This window comes from Pristiophorus japonicus, chromosome 15 (assembly GCF_044704955.1).
Source record: "Pristiophorus japonicus isolate sPriJap1 chromosome 15, sPriJap1.hap1, whole genome shotgun sequence".
NCBI lineage: Eukaryota > Metazoa > Chordata > Chondrichthyes > Pristiophoridae > Pristiophorus > Pristiophorus japonicus.
This window is the reverse complement of record NC_091991.1, coordinates 74883741-74899991: the sequence shown is the minus strand read 5'-3', so window position 1 is coordinate 74899991 and position 16251 is coordinate 74883741. Positions and strand designations below refer to the sequence as shown.

At 45.8% G+C, this 16251-nt stretch overlaps 1 protein-coding gene across 1 annotated transcript in view; it reads right to left on the bottom strand.

The window, feature by feature from the left end:
* Positions 1–13714: 13714 nt before the first annotated feature.
* The window catches only part of LOC139281556 (cadherin-related family member 3-like), a 37097-nt gene continuing 34560 nt past the window's right edge, over positions 13715–16251 (bottom strand). The window contains exon 12 of the mRNA XM_070901720.1: positions 13715–14401. Coding sequence (XP_070757821.1) covers positions 14106–14401 — 296 coding nt within the window. The 3' untranslated portion in view covers positions 13715–14105. The remainder of the gene's footprint in view (positions 14402–16251) is intronic.

Here is a 16251-nt window from a genome sequence, read left to right as displayed (position 1 = left end):
ATCTTGTGATGGGATGTGCTTAAGGTTTGTTTTTGTTTTAAGTTGTCAGAAATGTCCCTCTGCTTCTTTCATCATCAGAAAAATACATGTGAACCGTTTCAACTGTTGGTACATGGAACTCAGCTAATTGGCTTCTGAAAGGTGTTCATGTTTAGCTTGTTCAATATAGAGCAAAAATAATGATTGGCATCATTGAAGAATGAAAGAAAGAGATACTGATTTCACTTAGTGAAAGTTAGTTTGTTCAAGTGACCAGTTTCAGGACCTTGGGACTGAAACTGGGATTCCTGCCAAAGGGATGTTCAACAAGGGCATTGCAACTTAAGCTAAAGGATATTGATGTACATTGCAAAAGATTGTTGATGTATGTATGTTATAGAGAAATGTAAACTTGTGTGCGTAAGAATCGGCTGAAGGGCGGTACATTGACAGGAGACTACCAAATAAGGCAAGGCCACTTCCAATTTGATAAAGAAATCATTGTATTAAAAAAGAAGCTCCATGTTAATTTTGAGAAGAAAGAAACATACGAGGATGAGCGCATGCCGTGCTCAAATCTGCTGACAAACTCTGCTCGGAAATTGTGTTATACTCGAAAGAAATTATACTCCACTTTTAGATTGTTTTTAATGTTAAAGTAGAAAAACTAAAGTGATTATAACCATAAGACTGAATTCATTATTACTCAAGTGAACATCAGAAGTCTGTTACCAAAATAATTAAAGAGAGGAGTGGGAGTGTTCATAAGAAGCAAAATTCACAGTACAAGATTAAATTTCCTGGTTTGGCCACATTACCCACACGATATGGAATATATTCAAAGAAGTCTGATCACCTCAAGGGCAACTAAATAGTTTATCTTTCAACAACCACAACAACAATGAGAACAACTTGCATTTATATATCGCAGTTAACAAACTAAATCACCCTAAGATGCATTACAGGGGCATAATCAGACAAAATTTGACATCGAGCCAAAGAAGGAGGCATCAGGTCAGGTGGCCAAAAGCTTGGTCAAAGAGATAGGTTTTAAGGAGCGTCTTAAAGGAGGTGGAGTGGTTTAGTGAGGGAATTCCAGACCTTAGGGCCTCGAGCTCAGGGCCAAGACAGCTGAAGGCACAGCCGCCAATGTTGGGGTAAAGGAAGTGGAGGATGCACTAGAGTCCAGAGTTGGCGAACACAGAGTTCTTGGAGGGTTGGAGGGCTGGAGGAAGCTACAGAGATTGGGAGGGATGAGGCCATAGAGGATTTAAACACGAGGATGAGAATTTTAAAATCAAGGCATTGCTGGACAGGTATCCAGTGAACACAGGGGTGATGGGTGAGCGGGACTTGGTGCGAGTTACGATACAGGCAACAGAGTGTTGGATCAGCTCAAGTTTATGGAGGGTGGAAGATGGGTGACCGGTGAGGAGAGCACAGGGGTAGTCAAGTTTGAAGGAAACAAAAGCATGGATGAGAGTTTCAGCAGCAGATCAACTGAGGCAGGGGTGGAGATGGGCGACATTATGTAGATGGAAGTGGACAGCCTATGTGATGGCGAGGATGTGGAGTCAGAAGCTCAGCACAGGGTCAAATAGGACAGCGACATTGCAAACAATCTGGTTCAGCTCAAGACAGTGGCCAGGGAGGAGGATGGAATCAGTGGCTGGGGAATGGATACTGCGGCAGTGCTGAAGACAATTGCTTAATTTTTCCCAGTGTTTAATTTGAGGGAATTTCAGCTCATCCTGGACTGGATGTCGGACAAGCAGTTTGACAACACAGAGGCAGTGGAGGGGTCTATTGCTTGCTGCACAAACATAAAAGTGTTCCTTAGGTAATCTTACAGTTCCGCTTCCTCTGTAAAACTGAAATACTTATGAAGCTTCTCTGCCATTCCTTCACCCGAGTGGTTTGTACAATGGATTTGCTGTAAATTTATTCGTGACCTGGCCTGCATGTGTCACCTTAGAACACATTTTGGTGTGGAAGCAAGCCATCCTTGACTCCGGGGGACTGCCCAAGAGAGAGAGAGAGGGAGGCATTGCACAAATTGTTTTTCACTGACAGCAGGAAATGGCCAAGAAGAGGAAGCTATATTCCCTCACCTGTAATTTAATTTTGAGTTGAATTTGCTTTAATTTGGTGATTTCAAGGAAAGTGTTGACTCCTTTCAGTTCTTGCACTTCCATTCCAACTCAGTATTGCAGTCCCAGGTGTGATTGTAAAAACATATATTGACAGGATTGATGTTTAATATTATGGAATGCTCAAAGGCCCTAGAATCCATGGATCCAAAATCTGTCGACTTCAGCCATTGGTGTGCTGTTTCCATTTATCCAAATGTTATCTGGTAATCAACCTACCAAATGACTCCATTGACAACTACTTGAATGATAAGAAATGTCCAGATTTGTTTTTGGAAATTGAAACAACAGCATATTGAAATATATATAAGTTTACAGCACCCCTTTCAGGGTGGGACGCTATGATGGTATGATGTTCATAATCTGCAAGAATGGAGCCTTGTAGCACAGTCCCTGTCACCGCTTCTCTGAATGACATGCATTCACTATTATACTGTAATAGGAAGTTGCTTTGATCACCCAAAAGTTCTTGTCGAGAAGATTTATAATACATTGAAAATATCAATAAATTGTGGATTTCTTCAGTGTTAAGATGTTTGTTCATTATTTTGATTTGTTTAGATGTGTAAACTCTTTGCAATCCTATGGTTATAGCCATATTACCAGTATAGAAATGACACAACGAGCTGGATTCTCCAGTCCATAGGCATGGTGAGAGACTCAGGTGATTCCTTTGATGCCAGCTGCCACTAAATTTAAACGGGGAAAACTTTACTTAATAGATATGGTATGTTACGGTGTTCACTTTTTTACAATTGCTGCCACAGAGCACTTGGCAGGAAGTCCATACAAAACAGCAAGTGGAACATTTTTATTCACTACAGACATTTCACTCAGTTAACATCCTATCGAGTGGAGGGTAGCCAATGTAACCCCACTTTTAAAAAAAGGAGGGAGAGAGAAAACAGGGAATTATAGGCCGGTCAGCCTGACATCAGTAGTGGGTAAAATGATGGAATCAATTATTAAGGATGTCATAGCAGCGCATTTGGAAAGAGGTGATATGATAGGTCCAAGTCAGCATGGATTTGTGAAAGGGAAATCATGCTTGACAAATCTTCTGGAATTTTTTGAGGATGTTTCCAGTAGAGTGGACAAGGGAGAACCAGTTGATGTGGTATATTTGGACTTTCAGAAGACTTTCGACAAGGTCCCACACAAGAGATTAATGTGCAAAGTTAAAGCACATGGGATTGGGGGTAGTGTGCTGACATGGATTGAGAACTGGTTGTCAGACAGGAAGCAAAGAGTAGGAGTAAATGGGTACTTTTCAGAATGGCAGGCAGTGACTAGTGGGGTACCGCAAGGTTCTGTGCTGGGGCCCCAGCTGTTTACATTGTACATTAATGATTTAGACGAGGGGATTAAATGTAGTATCTCCAAATTTGCGGATGACACTAAGTTGGGTGGCAGTGTGAGCTGCGAGGAGGATGCTATGAGGCTGCAGAGCGACTTGGATAGGTTAGGTGAGTGGGCAAATGCATGGCAGATGAAGTATAATGTGGATAAATGTGAGGTTATCCACTTTGGTGGTTAAAAACAGAGAGAACAGATTATTATCTGAATGGTGACAGATTAGGAAAAGGGGAGGTGCAACGAGACCTGGGTGTCATGGTACATCAGTCATTGAAGGTTGGCATGCAGGTACAGCAGGCGGTTAAGAAAGCAAATGGCATGTTGGCCTTCATAACGAGGGGATTTGAGTACAGGGGCAGGGAGGTGTTGCTACAGTTGTACAGGGCCTTGGTGAGGCCACATCTGAAGTATTGTGTACAGTTTTGGTCTCCTAACCTGAGGAAGGACATTCTTGCTATTGAGGGAGTGCAGCGAAGGTTCACCAGACTGATTCCCGGGATGGCGGGACTGACCTATCAAGAAAGACTGGATCAACTGGGCTTGTATTCACTGGAGTTCAGAAGAATGAGAGGGGACCTCATAGAAACGTTTAAAATTCTGATGGGTTTAGACAGGTTAGATGCAGGAAGAATGTTCCCAATGTTGGGGAAGTCCAGAACCAGGGGTCACAGTCTAAGGATAAGGGGTAAGCCATTTAGGACCGAGATGAGGAGAAACTTCTTCACCCAGAGAGTGTGAACCTGTGGAATTCTGTACCACAGAAAGTTGTTGAGGCCAATTCACTAAATATATTCAAGAGGGAGTTAGATGAAGTCCTTACTACTAGGGGGATCAAGGGGTATGGCGAGAAAGCAGGAATGGGGTACTGAAGTTGCATGTTCAGCCATGAACTCATTGAATGGTGGTGCAGGCTAGAAGGGCCGAATGGCCTACTCCTGCACCTATTTTCTATGTTTCTATGTTTCTAACATGCTTTTCAGAACACAAGAGGTGCGCACACAACCATAGGGGCCCCGCAAGTTCCGGGTTTAGGCTTACGAAGTGCATGTGCCGATATCCAGATCATACGAATCTGACAGAAATGGGCTATTTGGCCAACTTCTGCCCAGCGAATGCTCGTGAAATTCTTACGCCAAATAAAAGCAGGTGTAAGGCCTGCTTTTAACAGCATAAGACAGCAAAGGACAGAAAAATACATTTATTTCAATAATTTAAACAATTAAGAACCTATTTTTATTTTAAATAATTGATTAAATTCCATTTTGATTAATTTAAATATGTGATTTAAAAATATATATATGTTAAGTGTTTGTGTACTTTTGGGGGTATTCCCATTCATACTTATGATGATTCCGTACATACGGAACTCACCCTAAGTATGAATGGGAATACCCCTACTTTGATTGGTTGGGCCGGCCCACGTGATCCCAGGAACACTTGCGAAATGCATGCGCCCCTGAGATACATGGGCCTCGACACAGACCTATGCGTTGAGACCCAGAATCGCAAGTCGCTAAACTTCCCGGACCACCAGGTAAGTTTGTCGATTTATGTCAGGTCGGAGGCTTCTGCCCGCGGGAAGATTCCGACCGCAATTTCTGCACCTTTAGTGAATTGCCAGATGGAATTTGTAAACTTGATTGAGACCTAACTCCCAAGATGAAGCCCCAGCAATTTGCAGAGCTATTTGCCATAAACTAGAACTTCAGATTAATGTGCAAAGTTAAAGCACATGGGATTGGGGGTAGTGTGCTGACGTGGATTGAGAACTGGTTGGCAGACAGGAAGCAAAGAGTAGGAGTAAACGGGTACTTTTCAGAATGGCAGGCAGTGACTAGTGGAGTGCCGCAAGGTTCTGTGCTGGGGCCCCAGCTGTTTACATTGTACATTAATGATTTAGACGAGGGGATTAAATGCAGTATCTCCAAATTTGCGGATGATACTAAGTTGGGTGGCAGTGTGAGCTGCGAGGAGGATGCTATTAGGCTGCAGAGTGACTTGGATAGGTTAGGTGAGTGGGCAAATGCATGGCAGATGAAGTATAATGTGGATAAATGTGAGGTTATCCACTTTGGTGGTAAAAACAGAGAGACAGACTATTATCTGAATGGTGACAGATTAGGAAAAGGGAAGGTGCAACGAGACCTGGGTGTCATGGTACATCAGTCATTGAAGGTTGGCATGCAGGTACAGCAGGCGGTTAAGAAAGCAAATGGCATGTTGGCCTTCATAGCGAGGGGATTTGAATACAGGGGCAGGGAGGTGTTGCTACAGTTGTACAGGGCCTTGGTGAGGCCACACCTGGAGTATTGTGTACAGTTTTGGTCTCCTAACTTGAGGAAGGACATTCTTGCTATTGAGGGAGTGCAGCGAAGGTTCACCAGACTGATTCCCGGGATGGCGGGACTGACCTATCAAGAAAGATTGGATCAATTGGGCTTGTATTCACTGGAGTTCAGAAGAATGAGAGGGGACCTCATAGAAACGTTTAAAATTCTGACGGGTTTAGACAGGTTAGATGCAGAAAGAATGTTCCCAATGTTGGGGAAGTCCAGAACCAGGGGTCACAGTCTGAGGATAAGGGGTAAGCCATTTAGGACCGAGATGAGGAGAAACTTCTTCACCCAGAGAGTGGTGAACCTGTGGAATTCTCTACCACAGAAAGTAGTTGAGGCCAATTCACTAAATATATTCAAAAGGGAGTTAGATGAAGTCCTTACTACTCGGGGGATCAAGGGTTATGGCGAGAAAGCAGGAAGGGGGTACTGAAGTTTCATGTTCAGCCATGAACTCATTGAATGGCGGTGCAGGCTAGAAGGGCTGAATGGCCTGCTCCTGCACCTATTTTCTATGTTTCTATGTTTCTATGTTTATCCAAGGTCTCAACATGAACCCGTTTGAATATTTTTTTACCGTCTTTGTTATAATAGCGGGGGGAAAAATGAATACAAATATGTTAGTGTGTTCATTATAATATGTCACAAAGCACAATTTTGAAAACAGTCTCCAAACATTATTCCATCATACATTTTAATGTAAAACCTACGTGCAAATAAAATGATTGAAAATGGATCTTGTTGTCCATGGCCTAAAGCTTCAGCAGCTTGGTGTTCTTCACAAAATCCCTAATGCTGGTAACCATCCAAGCTAGGACTGGGACCATGGACTTCTGACATGGCAGATAGTACAAGGATAGTGACCGTGAGAAGACAGTTCCTCTGCAGTATTTACAATGTGCACATAATCGAGCTGCAATGTCGTGTAAATTGTGCGATGATTTGTTTCATTTTATAACAGACAGTGTAAACATAAACTAGTTGTTGCAAGTTGTGTGGGGTTAAACAATAGGCATAGCCATAGAAAGAAGTCAATTTTAGGCTGGATTTTCGGCTCCCTTGCGCCTGTGTTAGCGCCCTGGAGGAGCGGTAAAAGATATTTCTAGGCGTTACGGTGGGTGTCCAGCTTTTACCGCCTGGTTGGCAAATTCAGCTCATGGTTTGCGCAGCGCCAAAACTTACCACCCTGCCGTCTAGTTTCAATCAGATCATGATGTCAATCATCATGCAATGCTCCGCTTGTACCCCGGATGCAAAATTAGGCCCTAACGCCTCACTATACGCCCGCCCCAGGAAATGCCTAAAAAAAGGCATTCCCAGGGTGCAACAAGCATATTGGCGGATATTTAAATGGAGTGAGGAGGATCTTACATCGCAGGTCACATCGACTGCAACGGTTGCGCACAGTACACTGCGTGACGCTCCAACTTGAAATCTATAGTTTTATCTGCAATTACAGTCTCCTTACAACTTCAATGAGAATTTAATGGGGGCATTACTAGTTTGTCAGCGTATCATGCACCATGCTATTGCCAGGCGGCGTCAAACTAGAAGAAGGCCTCTTGCCCATGTCGGATCAGGGATGAGGAGAGGCCAAAGACGTCAGAGGAGGAGGGCTTAGCCCCATGGCTTTACAAGCACCAACGCTCATACCTCCAGCTCTCTGAGGAACAGGTGTGAGAACGCTTCGGAAAGGAAGTACTGGCAAAGATGCTATCTCCTATAGGCAGACTACAGCCTTCCAGCGCCAACAGGACTGCGCTGCACGTCGCAGTGAAGGTGATTGTGGTGTTGGCCTTCTGTGCCTCCGGCTCCTTCCAGGCTGCAGCAGGGGACATATGCAGCATCTCTGAATACGCTACACATCGCTGCATTCAGCACATCACAAATGCTTTGTACGCCCACAGAATGGACTTCATAAAGTCCTAATGAGCAGGGACTGCCAGAATGAGCGGGTATTTGGGTTTGGCAGGATTACAGGCTTCCCAAAGGTTCAAGGAGCCATTGACTGCACACACGTGGCTTTGCGAGCACCATTCCGCAATGCAGAGGTATTCAGAAACCAAAAGGGATACCACTCTCTAAACATTCAGCTGGTGTGCGACCACACTCAGCACATCCTCGCAGTGAATGCCCGCTATATAGGGAGCGCACATTATGTTTTCATCTTGCGTGAGAGCAGTGTTTCACAAATGTTTCAGCGACAAAGGAAAGGGCACGGCTGGCTGATCGGGGACAAAAGATATGGCTTAGTCACCTGGCTCATGATCCCCCTTTGCAACCCCACCACAGAAGCCGAACATCGCTACAATGAGAGCTATCCGCAATATCATCAAACAGAAAATTGGGGTGCTCAAGCAGCGCTTCCAATGCCTGGACCGATCTGGAGGTAGCCTTCAATACTTCTCTCAACAGGTCACCGAATTCATTGTGGTGTGCTGCAGGCTGCACAACTTGGCCATCATGAGGGACCAGGCATTGCCAGTGGGGATTGAAGACCTACCTCATGAGGAGGAGGATGATGAAGAGGAGCCTGGCGAGGCCCCGATTGTACAGCCACCCCATCCACAGGGGAGGCCTCATCCAGATTCTGCCGGACCAAGAGCCGCACATCGCAGCTCATAATGGACCACTTTGCTTGAATGGTGGAAGCTGAGGGATGCAGCTAAAGCTGGCCGCGCTATGTGTCACAATGAAGGCACATCCCCGGTGAACTTTGGAATGATACACATGACACCAATGGCAAACGGTCAAAGTGAAAATTTATTCCCACAAAGTAACAAACTGTCCCCCCTCAACACAACAAAAACAGTTCAATAAACAGCCTTCTACTGAAAGGCACTCAGGAACAATGCATTTGATTACTTCAACTGAACAATTTACAAGATTCATCAAAATACATGAGGGCAGCTCAATGTTCTCACACCCCTTAAAGGAACTTGCCCTGAGCTTTCCCACCCTTCCTTTCAACCCCTCCCAGGACTGCTGCTCCTCCTCAATGAGGCCTCAGTGCCTACAGCAAGGCTGCTTGAGGGTTGCTGTGTTGGTGGGCCAGACAGTGCAGACAGCCTAGGAGGATGCCCTGAACAGCTCTGGGCCTGGAAGGCCCGGTTGCGGACTGCTGCACCTCAGCATCGGTGGCAGCAGTCTCTTATGGCTCAAGTGTGGACTGCATAAGATGCATGGTGGGAGAGTCAGTGGTGGGAGCTGGAATGCTGTCATCTTGATGAAGGACAGCACCTTCCATTGCCTGGGGACCAATGACACCCAGACGGGGCTGGAGTTCAGCATCTGGAGCACGATGTGTCTCCACAACTTGCTGGCCTGCTTCGGCACCGTCACATCCCCGTTGGACAGTGGGGAAGACAGAGAGGAAGGCACCAGTCAGCAACTGCATGACATCACCAAGCTGGAGCGTAGCTTGTGCCTGCGGTCGCTGCTGCGATGTCACCCATGGCACGCGCCACACACTCTGTAATGCCACTGTCACCTGCCTCTGTGAGTGGGCAAGGATGGGCTTGCTGGAGTCCTCAAAGACACGGACAATGCGTGACGCAGCCTCCACAACAGCTTGTCTATGCTCTCCGGGATCCTACCCAATGCCCCCATGAGCTCGCGGTGCATCTCTGTCTTTTCCCGGGACATTGCTTCCAATTCCCGGTCCACATCTGCCTGTTCTTCAGCAGGACCACTGTGCTGACTCACCCTCCAGGGAGCTAGCCTCCGAGCTTCCCCTCTCGCTCGTAGGACACTGTGGCCAGGAGCCTCAGAGTCGACAAACCCCTGGAAGTCGTCTTCATCCCCCGATGTTGTGACCCCTGATGGTGCGACAGGTGGGCAGCAGGCTCTCATCCCCTCCCTCATCATTTCCCCCGTGGCCAGATGTAGATGGCCCACAGGAAGGCTGGCGCGCCTCTGGCTAGCTATCTGTAAGCACAAAACAACAGATGTGTGGTTAGCAGGGGAGATGGGCAGGGGGATAGCAAGAAGGTGGCATTAGATATGTATATGTAAAGGGGCTATGCCACTTCATATTAGGGGTCAAGAAAGTCACATCAGTCACAAGTTCCATTCACATACCCTCACTACCCGAAGGGGCTCCGCATCGCACCAGACACTTTGCGAACTGGGGTGTCCATGCGGGCCGACACTCGGTGAGCTCCAGCAGATCTGGTGGTCCGACTCCTCTTCGCCGTTGCTCCAGTCTATTATGCAATAGCCTGGCTTACAATACGAGCACGAAGAAGGATTCAGTAATCACCCACCTTCTCTTGTGCCACATGTGCCTTCCATAGTTCAATAGCTGCCGCTGTGTGGATGTGCAGATGTGTTCAGTTCAATCGGTGTGGCTGTTGACTAAGGTTTTTCAATGAGTGGAAGGAGGTGAGAGGCAGGTATGCATAGGGTCTCAGAGTTATGTTTGGAAAATGCACATCAACGGTGGGAGTGGAGTGCGAGGAGCCTTGACAATGAGTAGGGGACAAGAAGGTACATGCATCCTGAATGGAGAGAGAATGGCAAGAGAAGTGAGCCTCCAGCTTTCTGCTAGATTCATGTGAATGTGAAGGGTACTCACCCTGACGACCCTCATGAGGTCGTTGAACTTTTTGCGGCATTGTGTGCCTGTTTTGGCCACCGTGTCTGCTGCTGTGACCTCCTGGGCCATCTGCCTTCAAATTCTCCGAAAGATGCTGGGCACGGGCCTCCTTCCACCAACCAGATGCAATGCAGATCACCTCCTCTCAATGGCCTGGACTAACGCCTCAGCAGCCACTGGAGAGAATCGCTGTGCACACTGCCTGTCCTCTTGCTGCACCATCTCTCCCGCCGTGTTGGAAGTGGGCCGAGTCATCTGCGCATGTGCGAAGGAAACCGCCGTGCCCAGGAAAATTAAAACGCGTCTGTGCATGCATGAATTTTGAAACGTTTTTACTGCCACGATTTTCGGCTGGGACACAAAAACTTCCTTGTGTGACGCCTGAATTTGCGCCCCCGATCATCGAACCTCATTTTTTGCCAAATTTTTCAGACGAGGCCACAAACTTTTCCCAGGCGGTACCAGAACCGCCCCATCACCATTAACTCTCCGAAATCACAAAAGCCGAAAATCCAGCCCAATGACATTCTATTTAGAGATCAGGTGTTGGGGTTAGATACAAATATTGGGGTACATACATATAAATTATATTTTTCAATGACTGTCGGGGAGACGAAACATATTGCCGAAATTTTCTGCCCTACCATGTTAAAATGCATTATGGCAACACAACCATTTTTAGCTAATTTTATTTTACAGGAAATTTTTTTTTGTACTTTCCAGGCAACCTGATGGCATTGTATGCATGGTTCATGCCTACCTCTGTTTCACTGACCCACAAACAGTGGTTCGGGATGTTATAGCAACTGTGTCAGACCTACAAATGCAGTTGTGAATTGTGTATGAAACTTTTTAAATGATTGATTGATTTTAAAGTGCCTTGAGAAAAGCAAATGAGGGACTTTTTGTGAAGAACTGAAGGAAACCAGGAGACTTAAATATCAGGAACTGCATAAAATAAGAGAGTGTTCCAGCAAAGTCACATTAACTCTTTTAATATGTACACTGAATACTATTCAGAAGTCATGAAACCTAATAGTTTCTTGATTTTATTGATGCTCAATTGTTACTTAAACATTCTGTTCAATTTGTGAAGAGGACATTTTGACATTTACAACAATCAGTCCTGCAGGAGACAATGTGAAACTGAGTTACACTTCAAACAAACTTCGCTGTATAATAGAAAAAAATGTACATTATTGTTGGTCTGTTGTTATGCAATATGGACACCAAAATTGTTGGCTTGCTAGCCATTAATTAGCCCTTGTGCCATTTTGTATTGGATGGATTTGTCTGAAACAACTACTGAAGAAAGACCCTCTCCAACACTTTTGAAGTGTGAGACTATAATATACATATTATGCAGAAAAGACAATTGATCACAAGCTGTCTTATCCCACCTTCTCCAAGCATGTCCCCACTCCAGATCTCTGATCACGAGACGGATCAATTTGACCATATCTCTGAAGTGATTCTGTGCCTTTTCCCTCATTCTTAAAATGCAGGCTCGGCCTCAAAACCTAAGGCAAAACTTGAAAGGATAAGAAGATATGTATAGATCATACTTGGGTAGACATATTACATAATAGTCCAATATTATTTAAGATTAAGTTACCAGAGGAAATTTAAATACTGCAGTGATCTGTTGGAAATTAATTCAAGGAATGAGCAACAGCTCAGGATTTAAAAAAAAATGAAAAGCAACTGCAACTTCCATACATGCAGTGTACATTGGTAAAGATAATCCAAAATTTGCAGTCGGAGGCTTCCAGCGGGCAGATGCTTCCGACCGCAAAAATGTCTACGAAAGTACCTGATGGTCCAGGAGGTTTGGAGACTTGCGGTCCTGGGTCTCTATGCAAAGGCCTCCGTAGAGGCCCACGTATCCAAGGAGTGTACGGGCTTCGTACGCATCACTGGGATCACGTGGGCCGGCCCAACCTCAGAGGAGGGGGATCCCCATTCATACTTATGTGAGTTCCGTTAGTGCCTGAGAGGGGTGCTAACGGGCCGCTAAGCACCTACCGCCTGGGTGCCGCGTTATGACAGCCTGTTGCAAACTTCACTGGTGGTTTAGTGGCGGCGCTGTCATTTAGCGCTGCACATTCTAGCGCCACCCCTTTGCGACGCGTTTCCGAAATTGACAGCTTTCACCTGCCATAGCGCCGGTGCTACCCCCGACAGCAGGAAGCAGATGATGCACAGAGGATCCCAGGGCAATATGCCTATGTCTTCTTAGCCTTTCAAATTTTGGCTTCGGATTTGAGGCCGAGCCTGCATTTTATGAATGAGGGAAAAGGGCACAGAATCACTTCAGAGATATGGTCAAATTGATCGGTCTCATGTTGAGAGACAAATTTTTAACAATTTACTTACCTCTCTTACCTGTGGAAGGCTGTTGGTAGCCTCCATTCCATATTTTTGCAGGTTTCAGATGGTCAACCTCACCTCCTCTTTAGACACTAGGATGCCGGTATCCTAGTGCCTCAACTTGAGTAGTGATCCTGCGCTACCGCCCCGCGATGGGCCTTTAGCACCCTAAGGAGATTGTGGAACACTTCTCTTAGCACTCCACTCCCCTCTTGGGGCGCTAAAAAGGAATATCCCAGTTGGAAGCGGTAGACATCGCCCGGCACTAAAGTTAGCCCCCAGTCAGTGTCACTGCCTCAAACCGAGCTATAACGAATTTTTAGATCTGACTTTTTAACCTTTGGAAGCTGGATTCAAATTCAGCACAGATGCGCACGGATGTGGCTGTAAGGGTTCAATATGAATGGAACCTGGGCAGTTTCAATCCAATTCCAAATGGGTACAGAACCGTCCCTAGTTGGGCACCAATTGGCAGTCCACTTCGAGAGGCATAATCAGAAATAATTTAAAATTGCAGTCAGCCAGATTGGGTTGGGAAGCCAGTGGGCAAGTTCCCTGCTCCATTTTAATTGCCCCCACCCGCTGTGTCTGGTTTCCACCGGGTGTGGGGTGGGGGGGAGGAAGAATTAAAATTCTCACCCAGGTACATGACTAACCTTGACAAACACAAAATAAATTAGTAGCATATCAATTTAGCAGTGCTTAAGACAAAAATAAGGAATTAATACAAAAAGGAGAATGGTTATATAGTGCAGATTGCACAGGATGATGTTTATGGAGGCTGTTGTGCCATTGATGTGGCATTGAGCTTTTCTCCCACTAACTATTGATAATTTAAGACTTTGAAATATTGCTAAGAGATGTATCTGGGACATGGTAGAAAATTTGATAATCAGTTAGCATACTTTTACTATGTTAAATGTGCTGTGTAAATGTAAGTTGTCATTGGCTAATACCTGTTACTTCTCTTCAGTTGAAGTATAGAGTAACGGTGAAGTTTGTCCGATCAAGTATTAGACATTTGCTCCCTGGTTTGAATCTCCTCTAAGCTTCTAACTTCTGACTGATTTCTAACTTTGTGCTTGAAAAAATAAAACCTAGCTTGCTAAAACCACTAACAGCTTCTGACTAGATTATGCAGATTTTCAGGTCATTTTACTCTTTTCCTCTGTGCCCTTTTCAAAGATGTGAGCGATTTCAGTCTCATTTCTTGATGTGACTTTAAATGCTCTACAACACAACCAAGCATAGATGGCCACACAATTTTAATTTAATTTGCAAAATACTTTGTTCACTTTACTCTTGTTTCAGCTAAACTTATATATTAGCCAACGAATTTTGAGTTTGAGCTGGCTCTGGTATTTGAGGTACAACTTTGGTCTGTTTTCCAAGCTTTGAAGGAGGTTTTGAAGAAGGTTGGCCATTGGGTGTCTCCTGCATTGCATTCTGGGTCGCATGGACATTCTTCATGTTGTTTTGTGTAAAAGTTGTCTTGGTGATTTTGTCTGTAAAATTAGCAGTTGCATCTCCAACATTCCCTTTCATGGGCAACTTTGTATCCTTCCAACGTCTGGCTCCAGATTTTGAGTTATATTGATACACAGTGCCTGTGACTGAAACATTAAGTAAACATTCAATATGAGCAGATTTTTAAAAGGCCATGAATGCTACTGAATGCATGAATTACTTTTTGTGGGTTGTGCACTAAAACCAAATAACTCCTTAAATGTTCAACTGATTCTAATTTACCTGGTTTGAAAATATTATGTCAATTTTATTTTATTTATTCACGGGATGTGGACATCGCTGGTATTTATTACCCATTCCCAGTTGCTCCGAGAAGGCGTTGGTGGGCTGCCCTGCAGAAGTTTAATACGGTGGAGTGGCTTGCTAGGCCCATTCAGAGTGACAGTTAAGTGTCAACCACGTTGATGTGGGGCTTGTTCCGTGACCATGTCATCCTTCCTTGAATGGATTTTTATTTCGGGTACACAAATCAGGATTAAATCCTATTTATGAAGGGTGGTAAAATGGGCCTCTAGATTTCAAATAATATCGGAGAACAGTTTTAGGAAGTCAGATATAAAGGCCGGCATTTCTGTTCTGTAAAGGCTATTTATCCTACCTGGACAAGAGCTTTAGAATTTAAATGTTATCGGCCTGAAATTCAGTATCACTGGAAAGCTGGTGCTCCCCCCACCTTTTTGTGGCCATTAGCACTGAAATTTGAGAGTGGCTGGGCCACCCCATATTCAGCTCCAAAAGTGAACAAATGGGTTCCAGCGCTAATGAACCCTTCCAAAGTGGAGTTTTCAGCGGAGTGGTTGTCTTAATTTGAGCGTTATCACCACTGAGAAATTCAGCATGCAGGTAAGGGTTTCTAATGAACCAGCTGCTCCCTGGCCTTTTTAAAGACCAGGGTTTGCAGCAAGGCCCTGAGGGGGAAAGGAAGTTGCAAGGGGTCTGGAAGGATGGCTGGTGTAAGAGGTGCAAGGAGAGTCAACATGTTCACTGATATGGAGCTGGAGACACTGATGGATGGTGTGGAGGACAGAAGAATAATACTGTTTCCTGATGTGGGGAGACCTGGCAGACTGCCAGTACATAATGCATGGAGGGAGATTGCAGGGGATGTGTCAGGCGTCTCCATATCTGTGAGAACGCACCCTCCCAGGAGGGTGCTGGCCAGTCTGCACCTGGCCCCCAGGGTCGACGCCTCCTAGCTCTGGAGCGATGGGGATCCTCCCCCTCCTCCTCCTTGTGCGCCTCCTCCTCCTCTGATGGTACTGCTGGCTCGACCTCCAGCGGCTGTCCCCTCATGATGGCCGGGTTGTGCAGCAGGCCACGACGATTATGGAGACCCGTTGAGAGTACTGCAAGGTGCCACCAGAGCGGTCCAGGCACTGGAACCTTTGCTTAAGGATGCCTATGCACTGCTCGATGATGCACCTGGTGCCACAATGAGCGTCATTGTATGCATGCTCTGGTGCTGCCCTGGGGTTCCGCAGAGGAGTGAGCAGCCAAGTGGACAGGGGATATCCCTTGTCCCCAAGCAGCCAACCACAATCCTGATTCGGGCCGGTGAAGATGGCGGGCACACTGGTCTGGTGCAGAATGAACGAATCATGGCTGTTGCCTCCCTTGCCCGCTGTCTGCCTGGACAGTACTGATGGCGACCTTACAAAGGCCTTTGAAACTGTCAACCGGGAGGGTCTATGGAGCGTCCTCCTCCATTTTGGATGCCCCCAAAAGTACGTCACCATCCTCTGCCTGCTCCACGACGACATGCAAGCCGTGATCCTTACCAACGGATCCATCGCAGACCCAATCCACGTCCGGACCAGGGTCAAGCAGGGCTGCGTCATCGCCCCAACCCTCTTCTCAATCTTCCTCGCTGCCATGCTCCACCTCACAGTTGATAAGCTCCCCGCTGGAGTGGAACTAAACTACAAAACCAGTGGGA